Source organism: Balaenoptera borealis (assembly GCF_965194805.1).
Source record: "Balaenoptera borealis genome assembly, chromosome: 4".
Taxonomy (NCBI): Eukaryota; Metazoa; Chordata; class Mammalia; order Artiodactyla; family Balaenopteridae; genus Balaenoptera; species Balaenoptera borealis.
In genome coordinates, this window is record NC_138861.1 from 115,811,591 (window position 1) to 115,830,692 (window position 19,102).

The following is a 19,102-nucleotide window of genomic DNA, read 5'->3' on the forward strand; positions in this document are numbered from 1 at the left end:
TCGCCATTCCTTCACATGATGCCTGCTCCATTCACAACAAACATTTTCCACTGTTTTTATTTATTTGTGTATTTATTTCAACTACTTGGTTGAGTTCCATGGGGATGGTAAATGTGTCAGGAACAATGTTTTATTCATTTTGATATCCCCAGCAGTTGGCACATTGAAAATAACAATAATACTTATTGAATAAATGAGAAATTAAAGCAATTGCTGGTTTGCCAACACAAGTTATTCATAATGTTCTTCCTGCTGCTGCTCTGTAGACATCACAAATTTCGGAGACATAAAGGCCTTTTCCATATGGTCAAAGTATATAAGCTATAGATCAAGTCATCTATTAGTGCTTGGTTGTGCACTTGCAGCTCAAATATACATACGTATAAATAGACATCTCAATAATATATAAATATAGCTAAAATGTTCAAATTATATGAAGAAAATTAATACATTTGGGGAGCAAATTGTATACATAATTTTCGAAACAGTCCTTTAAATGACTGCAAGTAGGACAGAGTGAAGTGTTATTAACTTATTAAAAGAGCCCCTAAAATGCTCAAAAGATTCCATGTACCTTCCCCAAATTCCCTGATTCCCAGAGAAGAGGTTAAGTATTACAAGATGCTGAGTCATTAAATTCAATTGCAACTGTACAATTGTGGCAGAATCTTTTACACCTAAGATGTTTAACAACCTACAGTGATCCTTAGCTACTGGGGGCATGAATTAAACTCTGTCAACTAAAAGCAACACACACATATGCACACACAGATTAATCTATCTGTCTCCACGCCCCCACATGTTAATTCAATATTAATAGAATTATAAATATAAATAAAAAATTATGAATAAAATTATATGGTCATTCATGGAAAGGTGAGAAGAGTTCTTGAAGGCTACAACGAATAAGAATTTTCAGCTACATATGTTTTATGATGGCATCAAAAGTTAAACAGTGCCATTTAAATGTTGTTCTTTTCCAACCACTCTTCCAACTGTGCAGTTTTCCTGAAGCCATATAATTTTAAATAGAAGATCATTTTTCAGAAAAGTCATAAGCAGAAGATCATAATTCAAACCAGGCAACCAGATTCTCCTAACATCTAACTATTAAAGAAGTCAGTAATTCAGTCCTGTATTAAAAATGCTTTACATGTAGTCTTTACATGATTAGAATAGCTTTTAAAAGTGTTGTTCTTGGAAAGAGACATGGACACTGCTTCCAATTTGTGAAATTACAACACCTGTTAACCAGAATGATTTTTGTCATAAGGAACATATTATAAACAAAGCACAGACTTAGACTAAAAAGATAGGTCAGTTGACATTTCATTTTATATAAATACATGGAAAATAAGAAATATTGACTTAAAAACTGGCCAAGAAAACTGAATTGCATCGGACACAAAGATAGATCTTAAGCCAAGATATTAGAATAAAAGATTAGAAACAAAATTTCCAAATAAGCAAAAATGTCCTATATAGCTATGATACTTATGGAGTGTATGCAAATAAAACCTTCAATTTGTGTTCACTGTGTTTACTGCAAATAACATTTTTTCTCCATTAAAAAGAGTGGAAACAAAATGGGGAATAACTTCTGCATAAAACATGTCAACTAAAACAACTGCTACCAATAAACATGCTTGAAAAAAATGCATGATTTTCCAGGAACCATATGAAATTATTATCTGGTTCAATGTCTAAATAAGTTATAGAACTCCCCTCTCCTCCCTTTTTGGTTAATTCAAACTATTTTGAAGAATTATTCTCTTATCATTACATATAAACCTCCAAGTATTTGTGTCCTTGAAGATGTCAAGTAAGGAAAGTATTATCTGTGAAAATCCAGTTTTATATTTTTGCCGTATTGTTGCTTACACCAAAATATAACAAAGAAGCATAGCAACTCACCTGCAAAATTGCTGAGTATCCAGAAACTCTCAAGATTCAAGTTTCCTAATTTCATCTTTCTCACACTATGTAATCCAATTCTGTTGCCATGGCCAAAATATTTTATATTAGTGATACTATTCTAAGAGAACACATCCTGAAATTTATAAAATTTACAAAAGTCTTCTAACGTGGTCTTTTTTCTGTGAACACGAACTCTTTCAATTGTTTAACGTTCCATGTTTGCAACCGTATTAATGATTTCCAAGATATAATACTGTGTTCTACGTTTCTTGTAGTTTATGAAGCAACAAAAAAGTGTTAATAAGCAGCATGTGTGGACCGCAATATTCCACAATAAAAAAAGTCACACAATAAAAATGTAATCTCAGAGTATTTCTGGGAGTGGCTGAAGATAGAATTCCAGTGTTGCACGTTTCTTCATGCATTTTAATGCTTTCAAGTATTATCACCAGGACTTTTCATTCACAGCACAAGGAATTCATGGGATGCTTTCTCTTGGCATGCTTACGAAGAAGGAAGGAAAAAAGTTTAGATACGTTCATTTCTTCTTCTATTAAGGGGACTTTTTAAAGCTTTCAACAAAAATATATCCTTTAGAAATATGAAAAGCATCATGTTCTTCTTTTTTCCTTTTTTAAAAATATATAAGAAAGACAAAATATATGGAGAAAAGATGAACAAAACTGGAATATTTTATGAAAAATTTATATACAGTATTCATTCTGCTGACATAAGGGCAAGTGCAGAATTAAAAATGTTTTTATCATAAAAAAATTAGACTTTCAGGATCTCAGGATTATATGCTGATTACTTAAAATCTCACAAATAAAAATTTGTTCATGGAAAAAGAGATCTTTTGAATACTAAAGTCCTTTATTCAACAACACAGAAATTTCACAAAAACAACTTTACTGGGCAAATTGAATGTGGTTTTTTTTTTTAAGGTTTTTTTTTTTTTTTTTTTTTTTTTTTTACAGTTTTGTACATGCCCCGTAAGTAATTTTCTTTAATAAATACACTGTTTTCCAAAACTGCTTTTTTAATAATTGCACAAGCATACATATACCTTACACAAATATCTATTAGAAAATTTAATAGATAACTGCACAGTTCAGAATAGGAGAACACTGTGAAAGGAGTACATTTTGTGGCCCATGTTCCTGAAATATCTCTGACTTCCTCACAGTTGTGAAAATGGAATCCCTCCTAACAAAGTAGCTGTCTTTTATTCACTAGGAATACAGATCTCAGTGTGAAACTGCCAAATTTAATAAAAACAAAATCTGAAACATTTAGCTGTACATGAGAACCAACTGTCTGATATCACTGTGAATCTAGCCATGATCAAAGACCCACTACAGCTTTTTGCTGAACATACTTGACCCTGCGTAGTGTGCTCATTTAACTGCTTTCCTTTTTTCATTATTTGATTACAGATACTATCAGCTTAAAGACTTTATTTGCTTTAGTATTAATTATACAACTTAACATGCCAGGGGTTCTGAATGAAAGGAAGGGAATATTCCTTTCTTTTAGTGATTGCTTCATATTAATTCATAGGAAGCCTACCATCTCTTGCTCCCTATAAATGTATTTAGAAGAAGAAAGTTGGATGTTGGGAATTAAGCAACCAGGAGACATTTATATACACTCTTACCCTGGGGGAAGACTATTACTGTTTTTTCTCCCAAGGATGGACACATTTCTAGTTTGTAAATACGCCTCTACTTATGCACAGACAGGCAGAATCCATCAGAAAGCCACTTTGGGTTGAAGGCCTGGAAGGAGAAAGATTTGCACTCTGATGTTCTTGGGATGTTAGGGGGCTGAGTGACAGCTGACAAAGGAGTGGATCCACTGCACTACGTGCCAACACCCCAAATACTTTCCATGGTCTCCCCAAATCCTGACAGAATATGGCATCTCCTCATCTACACCTAGAGAAGGCAAGACTCCTGTGTACACAGATAGACCTCTCGTACATAGTTTTTTATTTGGCTTATCTGATACGTAATTTTTAAGATGTAATTTTTAATCAGATCTACATCTGATTGCTATCTTCTGAATTTTCTTGATACTGAATATGAAACATGCAGTGAGGAACTTTTAAAAGTTACATTTCATTGGTATTTTAGAATCATGAAAAATGTAAATCTTTCAATCCCTCAGGGCTGTAATGATAACGCTTTACAAGTTCTCGATACATTGACTTACAGGGGAGAGAACTGAGGGGAGGCTGGAAGAGTAATATCTTTCAACATCACCAAAGAGAACCATATATGCACCCTACATTATATAAATACAGTTTAACCAAAAGCATAAAAAAATGGGCAGTTTAAAAAAGAACAATATCAAGAATAAAAACACATAAGAGAACTCAGGAAAAGCTGCACTTCTCCATATCAATACTCAACAGATTTTCTTTCATTAAAAAATTGAATTGACATGTAAAAACACCACATTTTACAATATACAGATTCATTAATTCTTTAAGAAAACAAACAAAAACACATCAGACATGCAGTACTAGCATGTATTTTAGACTCACAGTACATTGCTATGAGATCTTTATATGTTACCGTATGCCTAATGCAGCCTGAATAAAAGTTTGTTTCAATTCTGTAATAACAATCATCATTTTCCAAAAAGCCAGGCAACCTTACCATTCAAGTGTGAAAGTAAGTTTTCACTTACTTGTAATTCATTAGCAAATTGGTTTAAAAAAAAAAGTCAAATAAAATAAAAAATGGAACAAGAAAGAACTCATACAGCTCTCATTGGTCCCACAGCAGAAAGAGAAATTCCAACCAGAACCTTCAAAGGAATATACATCAAGTAGAAAGCTATCTCAAAATTAATATACAGCACGTTTTAATTTGTGATCATATAATTCTCTTCTCTAAACATGGATAAGTGTAATACATAATGAATTTTCTTCAAGAAGGCTACTTGACAGTAACTGTAGACCTTGCATTCAGACCCTAGGCAAGTTAAGTCACATTGTTCTTCACACTGGCGTTTGTTAAGTGCCTTCTCCACACCCAAGGATGAAGTGCTCTTTCTGCGTTTAAAAAAAAATCTCCTCTGTCCGTATTATTTCCCATTCAAAACTACAACTAGCCTTTTAAAATTATTCATCTGTTAGTCTTTCTAAAACTTTACAGTCCTTTTCATCACCCTTTCTCTTCTCAGGTTATTTTTCTTCACGTGGTCCACGTTGCTAACTTTTCAGCAGGCTTATGGATGTCACAGGCTACAATAGCTAGCTAGTGACTAGAGGACAAAAGTTACAGTAACGTGGCAACTTGGATACTCTATGTGTTTTGGCTAACCTCTGTTTTATTCCTGAAGCTGAAAATAGCCTTTCTAATCTGGCAGAAAAAAAAAAAAAAAAGAAAGAGAGAAAACTCTTAAGGATCATGTCATCACAAACATTTGTCCTAATGGGACAGCCTTAAGAACCCTGACTGCCAGAAGAAAACCAAACACTACCTGAAAAGGTAGCATGGGTCCTATGAAGCATTAGCTCCTTTTGTTTGGGGGCTGTTTGCATTTATGGAATTCCACAGACTGTGGTCCTGCCTTCTCAGGAATGAAAGCATCCAGTGACAAAAATGGGAATGGAAGCAACGGCACGTTCCACTGAGGGCCTAGGGGAAGGCCACCGCTGCAACCAGGAGGCTGTGAGAAAGGAAGATAAAAAGAGATTTAAAAGCCTCACTTTCATGAACATATTTCATTCTTTTGAATTTAAAAATGTACCTAGCCATGCCTCATGCTGGAGGCCTTTATGTATTCAAATTTTAAAACAAAACTACCCTTTTAATATCATACATGGAATTTAAACATTTGGATACATTTTATTAAGTGTTTATTTTTTTCTACCAAAAAAAGAAAAAGAGCAAAAAATAGACAAACAAAAAAATACATACAACCCATGTTGGACTGGGGGGAAAAAAAAAAAGTCAGTCATAAATTTCTCCCCTAAGATATGATACTTCATCCTGTATCCTAGAAAACACTGTTTAAAGAAAAAAAAATTATACAACTGATTCTGCATGTTCCAACTACTCTGAGTACTCCCCCTTACAGTGTCACCCGAGACAAGTCAACTACACTAAGGATTTGGGAGGTATACCTTTCTGTACAGCTCGTTTGTAAGCAATGCAAGTGCATAACCACTACTCTAATATAGTGCTCAAAAGATTAATTGAGACTTTCCTAACATCTTCCCCTCTTAGAACAATACAACTGAAGGTAATTGCTGGATGCATCATCATCTTTTAGTCTTATAAAACTCGGCATCAAGTCTCTACGGAAAGATGCATGGTAAAACATGCCACTGCTGTTGCTGCTCCTAGAAACAACTGGCAAAAAATATTTAAAGCTAAAATTTATTGCTCCAGATTTAACTCGCAGAACCAGACTGTTGTGTACAAACTGTTAATCTCCATAGATGCTCAGAGATGATTGTCTCCTTGTGTCTAAACACACAAAATACAAGCTGCTATCTGTACAGTTTACAGTACTGAAACACATATATTTGAAAATGAAGTATAGATATGTACTTTGCAAAGATACATGATTTTACAGCAGGGGTTTACCCAAACTTATTTTTTACAGCCACTTTCAAAATAGACAACAACTTCACTAGGATAGCTAAATTACATCAAAGAAAGAATCAGGGTATTGAAAGTAAATAGACTGGCCAATTCCCCAAGCTCCCAGATTATTTTTATATGTCTTTTTTCTTTTCTTTTCCTTTTTTTTTTTTTGAAGAAACCCCTATACATAAAATGAAAATAATATCTGGATATTTTCTTCAGTGGTGGACTAAGCAGTTTCTTAAAACAAGACATTTAGTTTGCCTTTCACTTCCAAATGCCTTGAAAATAAGATATACTACTGCTTTAAAAGAACCATCGGAATGCTTCAGCGCTGGGAACAGGTGTTCTCTATAAAAAAAGAGCAAGAAAACAAGTTAAGCTTTCTTTCTATGTCAATATAAAATTAGATTTTTCTCCTTTACACTTCAGTAATATTTTTAGTCAGCTATACACAACATAATGGCTTGTATATTTCAACATTAAATAAAAAACAAATGTTTAATCTTAGAATACTACAAAAATTAGAATATTGAATTTAATGATAATTTACTAAATATAATGATTAAAACACATTGGTCTAAAAAATATAGGACACACAGCCTAGAACATGGATGGCAATCAGAAGAAAGGGGGAGGTTCAAACTATTAGCCAACAGTAGGAAGACCAGATACAGTATATACTTACATCAGCCTTACATAGGCTGCATTTTAAGTACGCTTGCTAGAGCCAGCAAGCGTACTTAAAATCTGTATCTGCTACATACATATGCAGTCTATGTAAGGCTGATGTTCAGAATTCAGTGAAGTAATTTCTTTATTCTGGAGAATTTCTTTTATGACAGGACAACAACAAATATAACATCAGTATTACCTCTATATTTAATAACTACTAATGCTAAACATTCCTACATATAATGGAATGAGAACTATACGAACAAAATATACCACTATTTTAAAATGTCTGCATTTGCAACAAATTAATGTCATATATATGAGACAAACTTATAACTAACCAATGATACTCAATGCTGCATAACGATCCTTTTGCACCAGAAAAATACTATAGTTTTCCAAAGGAGTAATAAACCAGCACTAAATGTATGAGCAATCTTTTTAACGAGAAGCTTACAGTTACTGTGGGGTTTTTTGTTGGATAAACAGTAGTTAAGCTATCAAATTTTCCTTTATATATTAACTTTACAGTAATTCATCATGCCATACTCTTTATAAAACAGAATCACATGAGTACATATTGATGGTACATGAGGAACAAAAAGCTAAGAGTAAATTTTCCCGTAGGGCAAAACAAAAAAGTTGATTTTCTTCTTTAGACCTGTCCAACAAGCCTGTGTAGCCTATAAGACAGCTTCTATAGATTAGTAAGTATGTAAATTGGTATGTTGAATATTACCAAAATATCGAGTAGGTATAAAAGAACATACACACACACACACACACACACACACACACACCCCTTGTAAACACATCTTAAGACAGTGTTAACAGCACTTGAATTTTCAGAAAATACATGAAAAATTCTACTACATACACTCTTTAATAATTGAGGTTAGCTTTCATTTACTTTCTCATATATGACTTATTTGGTTGACACAGTCCTACTGTAGCAATGTCATCTAAAAATAAAACTGTGTTAACTGAGATGTCAAATGAAATTTAAATGAATAAAATAACCATTTTGGCTTATCTGCATTAAATAGAAGTTTAAAAAAACTGTGCTCATAGTCAACATGATATACTTCACAATGAATGTGTTAAGAACAAACTAATGCTGTCTAATTCAAGTTTGCATATAGGTATACAAAAAATATTTAAAACTTGTGAATATTTTCTAAAATCACAAACAAAAAGGTCCATTATTCCCATTAAAAACAGTACTTACTAATATTGTACTCCCTACTCCTCATGGGTTAATCTGTCTTCTTCTCGCCAGTTCACTATGCATACCTGGATCCCCATCATTTGACTTGGTTGGTGAGAAAAAACCCTTTACTACTTTTAAAAAAGTAACTTTTAAATGATATATGTAATTATATATGCTCATTACACTTATTTAATCATTATTAAAAGTACTGTATGAAATAATAAGAAAATATATTCATTCATCTTAATATTCGTGCTTTACACACACACATATATATATATAAGCAGTAAATGAAAACTTAGTTTACACCAGAGGCTAACTTGCTGCCTGATGCCAACTAAGAATAAATTTTATATAAGTATGCATACTTATATAAATGTAGTCATTTTTAACAAGATAAGTTAGATCCAAGCATATCCATGCATTGCAGAATCACATATGAAAAATAAACATGTGCATATATATCCATATATATTCACATTTATGTGTACAGTATGTGACATAGAGATGCCAACTTACTCTCAGATGCCAACTGGAAATAAGACTGTAAGTATATACTTATATATCTTGTATCCTGATAAACATATATGTTTATGAAGATAAACAGAAGAAATATATGGAGCACATTTTTTAAATGAGATGAACTCCTTATGTCTTAGTTTCATTTTTAAATCTCTCTTCCAATTCTTGGCTCTTCCTGTGCCCCTTTCCACCACTCAATTTTATCTGCAATATTTAGGAAAAGCAAGCTTTATAAGATGCCACCCGGGATCAAAGGTCATTGTTGTGAGGAAAAAGATAATCGCTTCTCAATGCTTGTTAGCACTAAACAGTAATTAGATCATGCCGATATGAGAAAAGCAGAGAGCTAGTTTTCTTTACTGTCATGACCTGTCACAAAATTGCACTGTGATGTGTACATATTAGTATGTATACAATTTTGAGACCAGTATGTATCTCCAAAACTAAGGATACGGACAATCCATTGCTACAGGGAAAGGGAGAAGGTAAGCAGGGATGCACCCATTAAAAATTATTTCTCCCTTATATTAAGATCTTTGAGGTTGAACCCTAAAAATGATTCGTTGGGAAATCACCTAAAATATGTGAGAAAATTTAGGAAAACCACTGGTGCATTAATTGGAACAAATCTTCAAGGCATTCACCAGAAACTTGAAGTGAGGATTCTCTAAGTTTTATTTCAGGGTTAAAGAAAGAAACCAAACTCTTCAGCATCCCACAGGTCACACAAAGCAGATGTATATCCAACCTCCTGTCCAATTTTCACTGGGCTCACTGGAAATTTCCTTAAGGCCTGGATTGATTCTTTTAAGCCAGAATGGGGGGAGCAACACTGTTTTCATATGTAAAACACTGGGTTAAATTATGGGTTCTAATTAAGTCTGTCCTAATTTGGGGACATATCTTCTCTAATGAGGTCGTCTTTGTAAGAGGACTTCTATTTTAAATGGTTGGGGGGCTTCACCACACCAATGTGGTGGATTAAGCACCCTGACCAGCTACTTTCGGGTTATATAAATTCAAGAGTCCCAGCTGGGGAATCACATTCTTGATGAGATTACAGTGACTTTCTGGATCTCAGTGATGCTTGCAGGAAATCATTATCCTGAGTGACAGGGAAGCCAGATTCCCCAGGAAGAGAAGGGGGTGGGGAGGTAAAGAATAGAATTGAGTTGATCAGCATTGTTTAAGGCAGTCTTCACTGCTCACATGGGTGCAAACACTGGCAAACAGCAGCCTTGCTCCCAGGAGGCCTGGGGAGAAACCTGCAGCCCCCAGTTCTCCTTCCGGTACTGCTGTAAAGCATGGTGTTCCAGGGAATTCACCCCTACACGAGCCAGGCTCAGAATGACCTTCAAGTTTAAAGGAATGCCTTCTGTTTTCCTCCTAAATAACTTTAAAAGGCAAATTATTGAATAAAATAATTATGTAATCCAAACCTAAGTACGTTTTACATTTACTTCTTATAAAAAAATGAATACAAAAATTATCAATATGTCTCTGGCAGAAATGTATTTCATCTGGATTTTCATTAAATCAGCAATGAAGAAATAATTAAATAACCTAAAATCAGTAAACATCCCCAAATCTGCTACCTTAAGAATTTGAGCATAACTTTCTCTTTTGGTGCTTGGTAGGCAGTCATGTGAACTGTGGTATCTTTAGGTCGGGCATGCATCTACATACTCTTGTTTAAAATTGGTTAAAATATGTCAAGCCTGGGGCTTCCCTGGTGGCGCAGTGGTTGAGAATCTGCCTGCCGATGCAGGGGACACGGGTTCGAGCCCTGGTCTGGGAAGATCCCACATGCCGCGGAGCAACTGGGCCCGTGAGCCACAATTACTGAGCCTGCGCGTCTGGAGCCTGTGCTCCGCAACAAGAGAGGCCGCGATAGTGAGAGGCCCGCGCACCGCGATGAAGAGTGGCCCCCGCTTGCCGCAACTAGAGAAAGCCCTCGTGCAGAAACGAAGACCCAACACAGTCATAAATAAATAAATAAAATCTAAAATATGTCAAGCCTAATAAAAACTCATCTCCTAAAAACTGAAATTGGGTATCTATACTTTCCTACATATGAATTTATATGGGATTGGCTATTCACATCTAGCTAGATACAATATGTAAAATGTTGCAATATTCAGGACATCAAACAAAACTAATCATTTTTAATAAAGCTAGACATGAGTTTTTAAAGAGCAAATAAAAGACAACTCGATGCTGAAATTTACTTCAGGATGCATAAAAGTTATAAATTGAGATAATAATTAAGACATTAGCAAATTATGTAACTAAAGTTAACTATATCTTTCCAATATTTATTCATGTAGTTTCTAATCCAAAAGTCTCAGTGATTCCCATAGGCCTTCAGAATTCTACTGTGAAACAGGATGGCTCTAATACAATACTTCCCAAGCTGAAGTCAGTATTTTGGGGTACCATTATTCTTAGATTAATCAAAAAATAATTTCCTGTTTCCCCATTTATTATTAATTAAAGAAACATAAACACCCAATCATTTTCCAATCCCCATAGAATTATGGGAAGTATGCTTCTTCCAACCAAAAGCAAAGCAATTTCGAATTGTAGTCAGTCAATACAGCTTCTTAAAAACTCTTTTGAAATATATATATTTCAAATAAAAACTTTTGTTTTCACTGTGAGAAGCTACACTATAAGTTTCTTAGACTTTTGAGCATCTAAGTCCTTGAAATTGGAACCCCTCACTGCATTTGATTTACCTCTTTGCACTAGAACTTGAAAACCTTAATGAATCACTGAAATTCTGCAACAGGAAGTACATGAATAAATATGACAAAAAAAGAATAGCAGGAATCACTGTTTGTCTTTAGACATTTGATTATATTTTGTTTTGGCTTCATATGAAACTTTCAAACTTTGGGGTATTGTGGCTGAACAAAATGAAAAGGATTCCTGCTGGTTAAAAAAAACTACTTTTTTTCTGATTTGATTCACAAAGAATGCTAAAATATCAAGTTATATAGGTTCTTAATTTTTGTACCAACAAAATTTCAAAACCTAATTGGAGAAATGGAAAATTGTATTATATATACTGTACAATATTGTGAATGTGAAAACACACACACATGCATATTATTACAAATTTGGATGATCAGTAGTTATGGTCTAAAATTATACCTAGTAAATGTTAGAGACTCCCCAAAATGTTTTAGGCAAAAATATTTTTCTATATCCTACTTACAAATAGTGTATTTTAAAAACCATAATCCAATAACTATAGTAGAATTATTAGCAAGCACAGGTATAGCATAGTTCAGTAAGTTTGAGAGAACAATTAATTTATGATAAATGATAAGCTCACAGCCCAATAATTTACTGTTATTATAATAAAAAATAACTATATTTTAACAATTCCAATATTTTAAAATATATGGATTAATATAAGTATACACTGTTTCCACTTTTCAAAGTACACCTAACTTACTTTCTCATTCTGTCCTGTTGTAATTTATATGTATCATATATCTGCTGTCTACCAGATTAATTTTTCTCAGAATTCAGATTCATTCATCATATAACTGTACAGGTCTTTGGTATGCTCACACCTTATTTTGGTCATGATCCAGATGTAAACTAAAAACACCTATCAAATACCACTAATGGGAATATTAGACCCCTCTTTAAACGGGAGAAAGCACCAGATAAGTAACTGCATAACTTTTACGACCCAAATTTTTGGAGGTCTTAAATATGATTATAAGGAGCATTCCACTTTTCTGGTTTCCAAATTGACATTTGTGGCCAGAATTTCTCTGATTAATGGTGGAACTAGAGATGGCTTTTTCATTAGTATTGATTATCTGTGGGCTGTTGTTCCTGCTACTCCTTCTGTCTTGCAAATATGAGGGCTCTTCCTCTCCCCACCTCCTATGAGAACACCACCACCCTCTCCATCACCACTGTGATGGCATGACTTTAAACTTAGCTAACTTTTGTAAATGGAAAGATGAGATTATATACTATGTTGTAAAGGTGCTAAGTCAAGTCAATATGGTGGTAGAGCCAGTAAGGAAAACAACTGTCCAAAGGTGGGTGTGTGTGTCTAGGGGGAAGGAGTGGGTTGGTAGGAAGAGAAGTAACAGTTTGACACCAAGATTCCCACTGGCCCAGAAGTGGCCAAAAAAAGCACCCACTTTTGGCCTCAGTATCTAATGTAACTTACTTGATTTAGGCAAGTGTCTTGATTAATGCTATATAGGATTATATTTCAATTGCTTTTGGTAAAAACACTTCAAACCACAGCCTTCCAACAATAAGCAAATTTATTGTATTACACATGGGTAGTTTAGCGATTAAAATATTCTTAGGGGGCTTCCCTGGTGGCGCAGTGGTTGGGAATCTGCCTGCCAATGCAGGGGACACGGGTTCGAGCCCTGGTCTGGGAAGATCCCGCATGTCGCGGAGCAACTGGGCCCGTGAGCCACAACTACTGAGCCTGCACGTCTGGAGCCTGTGCTCCGCAACAAGAGAGGCCGCGATAATTAGAGGCCCACGCACCGCGATGAAGAGTGGCCCCCACTTGCCGCAACTAGAGAAAGCCCTCGCACAGAAACGAAGACCCAACACAGCCAAAAATAAATAAACAAACAAACAAATAAATAAATAAATAAATAAACCCAAAGTTTAAAAAAAAAAAAAAAAGGAGCTACAAAAAAAAAAATATTCTTGGATTTATAAAAATAAACTATAATTGGGATGGTACCAGGATAAGCAGAAAGAGAAAAAATTTTCAACGATCCATAAATTTAAAAGATGCTTTTGAAAAAATATTTTATATAGTATTTTTAACCTATGTATAAGAGGAAGTGTGAAAGAAAATTAAAAGTAAAATTGATATTAAAAAAGCAAAAATCAGGTTAATAAAATCAATACTGTCAAGAATGATTAAAATATTTAGAGTTAATTTTATTTATATATGCCCATATGTTTAAATCTTTATGAAAAAAAATATATGGTTATACGATAATGAATCTGAATATACATACATATATATGAATGTATGAATTCATATATATATATATATATATATATATATATATATATATATATATGGCAGACACAAGTTAAATAATTCTATCTCCCCTCAAAGTCACTCTACTGATTCCTGTTGACTACAACAATACCTTTAGGTGAGATCATTGCTAATTAGCTATCGAAAACACCACCAGCATTCTTTTCATGACCAAGTTGTTGGACAATTTTTTAAAATTTTGGTTATTTTTTTAAAGCAGACAGTGAACTGTCACCTTTTATTGAAGAGAAGAAATATTCACATAAAATGTGAAGAAATGGGAGGTCAGTTAAAAAAATTGAGGTGATTTTTAAAACTATCAAAGCCATGATTTAGACAGCCTCTAACTTCTATTCAAATAAAATACAATAGTTATACCTAATCTCTATAAGAAATTCAAATTATGGTGCTTCTTTTTGATTATTAGAGATCTGGGAATTTGAGAAATATTCATATTTTTCTATATTGCATAAAAAGTGAAAATAAGTTTAATAGAAAATTCCTCTTGGGCTAAGTTCTATAATATTTTGAATGTAGTCACTGAACTTCATTTGGTTCAGAATCTTCTATGACAAAAAGCCAACCGCTGAGATAGACCCAGCCTAGAAACCAAAGCATGTTTTATGTCCATTAATTGCTTGTAGGAATTTAGAGAAAATTCCAAACATTTCACAGTCATTAGATATTATCAGCAGAATAATGTACTTGATTAAAACTATACTTCTGAGAATCACATGTTGCTTGGAGTATTTCTTTTTTTAAAAAAACTTTTTAATAACCGCAATTGCCATTACACTGAATGTTTAAATTCACAATCATGCTGACTTCTTGGTTTCTTCCCTTAATTTTCTGTTTAAATAATAAAATTAAAAGGTATACAGTCAACAATTATAATTTAATCAAGTTATTACATGTTACTTGGCTCTTTAGAAATGTATTTTGGTTAATCTCCCTCATTAAGAGGACATACACTCTGAAGCATTCTCCACTAACATGGTATCACCGTACCTTGTTCTAGAGCAAGTCCTTAAGAGTCAAATTTCTCCTCAGGGAATTTCCATGTACTACTTCTTTTTCTATGTGTATCATGTACTCCCATCTTCATGCAAACAGAGTCACAATCGCATAGTTAACTAGTAAATTAATAAGCCTAACTTTTTTCAGGCACAGGATTTATAAGCTGTAGTGATTAATATTCTTTTCATCATTTTTCTGGAGTCTTTTCTATATGTGCAATTCTGTATTTTCCAGGAAATTCTCTGTATAACCTCTTAAAAATTATACTGATATTTTTGAACAGTTAGTTGTTTATAGATGCTGATGGCCTCTATCTCCCTAAACACCATCATCAATTTTTAGCATCAGTTTTCCCATCTTGGCATTTCTATGTTTCTAATTACAGACTTGAGCAAATTACTCTTAAAGAGAAATTAGGAGGAAAAAAAAATCTAGTTAGTATACATGAAACTATTTTATCCACTATGGTAAATGCAAAGAAACAATGCTGAGTGGTTCTAGTGAATCTAAACCCAGACTCATGGCATCTTTCAAAAAAAATTTGAGGCATTAACCATTTCTACTAATTTCTTATTTAAACCAGACTCAAAAAGATGACCTTGAACATGACAATCCTTTCTGCCAACATGCTCCTTTCTCATTTCTCTTTAATCTATAACACTACAGTCTGCCTGTCCTCCCTCTCTCCCTCCCTCCCTTTCTTCTTTTCTTCCTTCCTTTCTTTCTTTCTTTCTTTCAATATAGCTCTTTCTCTTATTCAGGTTATACAAGGGTGTCCAGTACTCTGTAAAATATGCTTGAAATAACAAGTCATACTGTAGATTCTCAGTATGTTCAAGGCAAGAATTCCTTTTTCTTTTCTTATTCCTTGAAAAATTCTGGAGTACTATTAGAAAACTTAATACTACACTACATAACCACATGAGGTAGCCAAGTAGAAGTCACAGATAGCAGTATGTGTTTCTTATCTAGATCTGGGAACAACTAGGCCAAGGATGAATTAAGGAATCCCAAGGCTTTTAAATAGGTGTGAGATTGCTTTCAGAGTTTTCTAAAATTACAGTTATATCATTTGAAACGCGTCCATTTTCGGGGCTGAGAATTAAGAATGTAAGTAGGGAGCTAATTATCTTGGATGAAAGATTAAGATGTAGAATTAGGGAATGACATAGGTATTTTAAAAAGGCAGTTAGGAATAAAGAAAAGTTTGAGTTCCTTAAGCCAAGATGTGTGTGTGTGTGTGTATGTGTGTGTATCCACAGCACTTAACTACAAATCTTAGAAAATAACAGTTCCTACCTAAAGATATGTTGAATTGAATTGAATTTATCAAGGGTTTACCATGTGTTTAGTATATACCATGAATTCATGAATATACCTCATAGGTACAGACCTGCCTAGGAGAAGTAAAGACACACTACTTATAGAAACACATTTACATTTTACTCTTTATCTTGGTAACATTGTTTCATTTACAAATATAATTTCTTTCCTCACTACAGATTTGTTCAATAGTGTTGTGGCTGTCACTAAACTAGTGTTTTTCAAGCTTTTTTGACTGCAACCAACAGTTGGAAATACATTCTACATAGCATCCTAGTACATGCATACACATACATTTATGTGTACATACATAACTGAAACAAAAGTTAACAATATGTACTCTTACTACATGTGATACACTCATATATTTTCTGCTCCATTCCATTCTATTCTACTTCTAAAAATCCTGGCGATAAGCCAACACATCGGTTTTCATGGACCACTAATGTGTTGTCACCTGCAGTTTGCAAAACACAGCTTCACGCCATACAAATAGCATGTACATGTGAAAAGCATCACATGAGGAAAATCCAAAACCACTCCACTTCATAACGTATTTAACTCTATGGATAGCAGCCTTACAGAGAAGAACCAATATGTATATCCTTTGGCATTTTAAAGGCTAGTGTTCTCTATTTTGTTTTTCATGACTGGCAATTAGAGCACACTGAGTGTTTTTGAGAAGATGCCACATCTCACTTCGCATTCATCTACATACAACTGAGAATTTTATCTCTTTTCCTTATTCTTGACTCCATTAAAACCATCCCTGATCTCACTTAACCTATAAACAAGAACATTTCCCATAGAGAAGTCTTTCCCCAGCACAGTTATTTTTCTGCCACTGATTCACCATCACTCATAATCATCATTTTCACACAATTAAATCTATACAGTCCATTATTCTTTTAAAAATTTATTTCATCTCTTTTCACTCTGTAAAGTTTTAAAGAAAATACATCTTCTCCAGAATTTGCCAGATTTGCTGAAATACACAGAAATGCCCATGACTCTTCCTGCTCTATAAACATTTATCCCTTTCTTCTCTCATCCTACTTGATCTCTATCCTTTTGATACTATCAATCATCCAGAGGTTTTTTTTTAAGTCCTTGAGCAAGAAACAGCACTTTCAGCACAGTTTCCCCCATAGTTTGACACTTTTCTTCACTTGCTCCAGAATGTCCTCTGAAATATGAATTTAGATGAATATGACACCCAAATGGAATCCCATTTTCCACCCATCTTGGAAGTATTCAGTTACACTCGGGAATTATTCTACCAAATGTTTCAAAGGCATAAGTAAATATAATAACATCAGCTAAAACACAATCTGTTTTTCCTTGTCTCTAATTCAGCTGCCATTCCACTGAACTTTAGACTCAGCTCTGACTCCCTAACCAAATACACTGAGTCAAGCATGAAAACATTATCTCCCCCCTTCACTGTTTCCATTCTCTGCAAAACTTCTATAACTGCTTCAGCAGTTATAGTCAGCAAAGCAGACTTCCATACCCCGTCCTGACAAAAATTCTTCTACATACTGCATTGCACCCTGGCTTGAATATCTCTTTCTCCGTCGTTTTTAAAGCTTTCTTGGTTAGTATTCCAAATCTTTTAGGGCTTATCACTATTTTCTCCCAGAAAACCAACAGCATTTTCTATTATTGCTCACTAACTTTCTTCATTTCATAAATACTCTCTTCTTATTAAAAAGAAAAAAGAAAAAGCCCTGTATAGTCACTTCACTTTTTAATCTCAAAATGTGTATCTACCTGTTTAACTTCCTACACACTCACTCACACACACACACACACACACACCCCATCTTCGAAAACAAGAGTAACTCTACAATTTTCCAGTGTTTGTAAATATGTTCTCCAACCAGAATCTGTGACAGCATTTAACCATTTCTTACAATTATTTTCTTAAACTCACAAATGCACATTTAGAACAACTCCTGTGTCTGTCCAAATAAAGGAAATAGTAGCCAAACAAAGGTATTGAGTTGAAACACAAACACACACACACACACAAAATCTATTAAAAGATACAGAAATTAATGGTAGTGGTGTGCCTTTGGTGAGGAAGGAGGATTTGTTTATCAGGTTTATCTCTTTCCAAGTGAAATCATGTCAGATCTTTGGTGAACTGGATGATTAAAACAAATATTCAGAAAACTCAAAGCCACAAAATAGTCTACATGGGCTTTAATTTCTGATAACTATAAGTAACTTGTTGGTATACTGAATTATCTGTAAATATAATTGTCTTCTCCTCTACTTTTTATTGATGACTTTAAATTAGGAACGAGAAATCGTATAGCATCTTTCAGTATGCAAAGAACATGAACCTACACACAGTATTAAAAGTTGTAGTGAAGGGCTTCCCTGGTGGTGCAGTGGTTGAGAATCTGCCTGCTAATGCAGGGGACACGGGTTCGAGCCCTGGTCTGGGAAGATCCCACATGCCGCGGAGCAACTAGGCCCGTGAGCCACAACTACTGAGCCTGCGCGTCTGGAGCCTGTGCTTCGCAACAAGAGAGGCCGCGATAGTGAGAGGCCCGTGCACCGTGAGGAAGAGTGGCCCCCGCTTACCACAACTAGAGAAAGCGCTAGCACAGAAATGAAGACCCAACACAGCCAAAAATTAAAAAAAAAAAAAAAAAAAAAAAAAAGTTGTAGTGAAGGTTGGTATTACTATGTCCATTTCACAGTTGAGGAAATAAAGTTCAGAGAAGTAATGCTGATGCAGCTAATATTGTTCAACTGGTAAGTTACTTGAAA

General features: G+C 34.2%; 1 protein-coding gene and 1 long non-coding RNA gene across 5 annotated transcripts in view; one reads left to right on the forward strand and one right to left on the reverse strand.

The window, feature by feature from the left end:
- Positions 1 to 266: 266 nt before the first annotated feature.
- The window catches only part of CXXC4 (CXXC finger protein 4), a 29,947-nt gene continuing 11,111 nt past the window's right edge, over positions 267 to 19,102 (reverse strand). For all 4 annotated transcript variants that reach the window (XM_082389123.1, XM_082389125.1, XM_082389124.1 and 1 more), the window contains one exon: positions 267 to 6,872. In XM_082389123.1, the coding sequence (XP_082245249.1) occupies positions 6,828 to 6,872 (45 nt within the window). In that variant the 3' untranslated portion in view covers positions 267 to 6,827. The remainder of the gene's footprint in view (positions 6,873 to 19,102) is intronic.
- LOC309627303 lies at positions 6,871 to 18,993 on the forward strand. The gene is made up of 2 exons (XR_014243664.1): positions 6,871 to 13,250; positions 13,613 to 18,993. It is a non-coding gene; the product is annotated as an uncharacterized lncRNA (long non-coding RNA).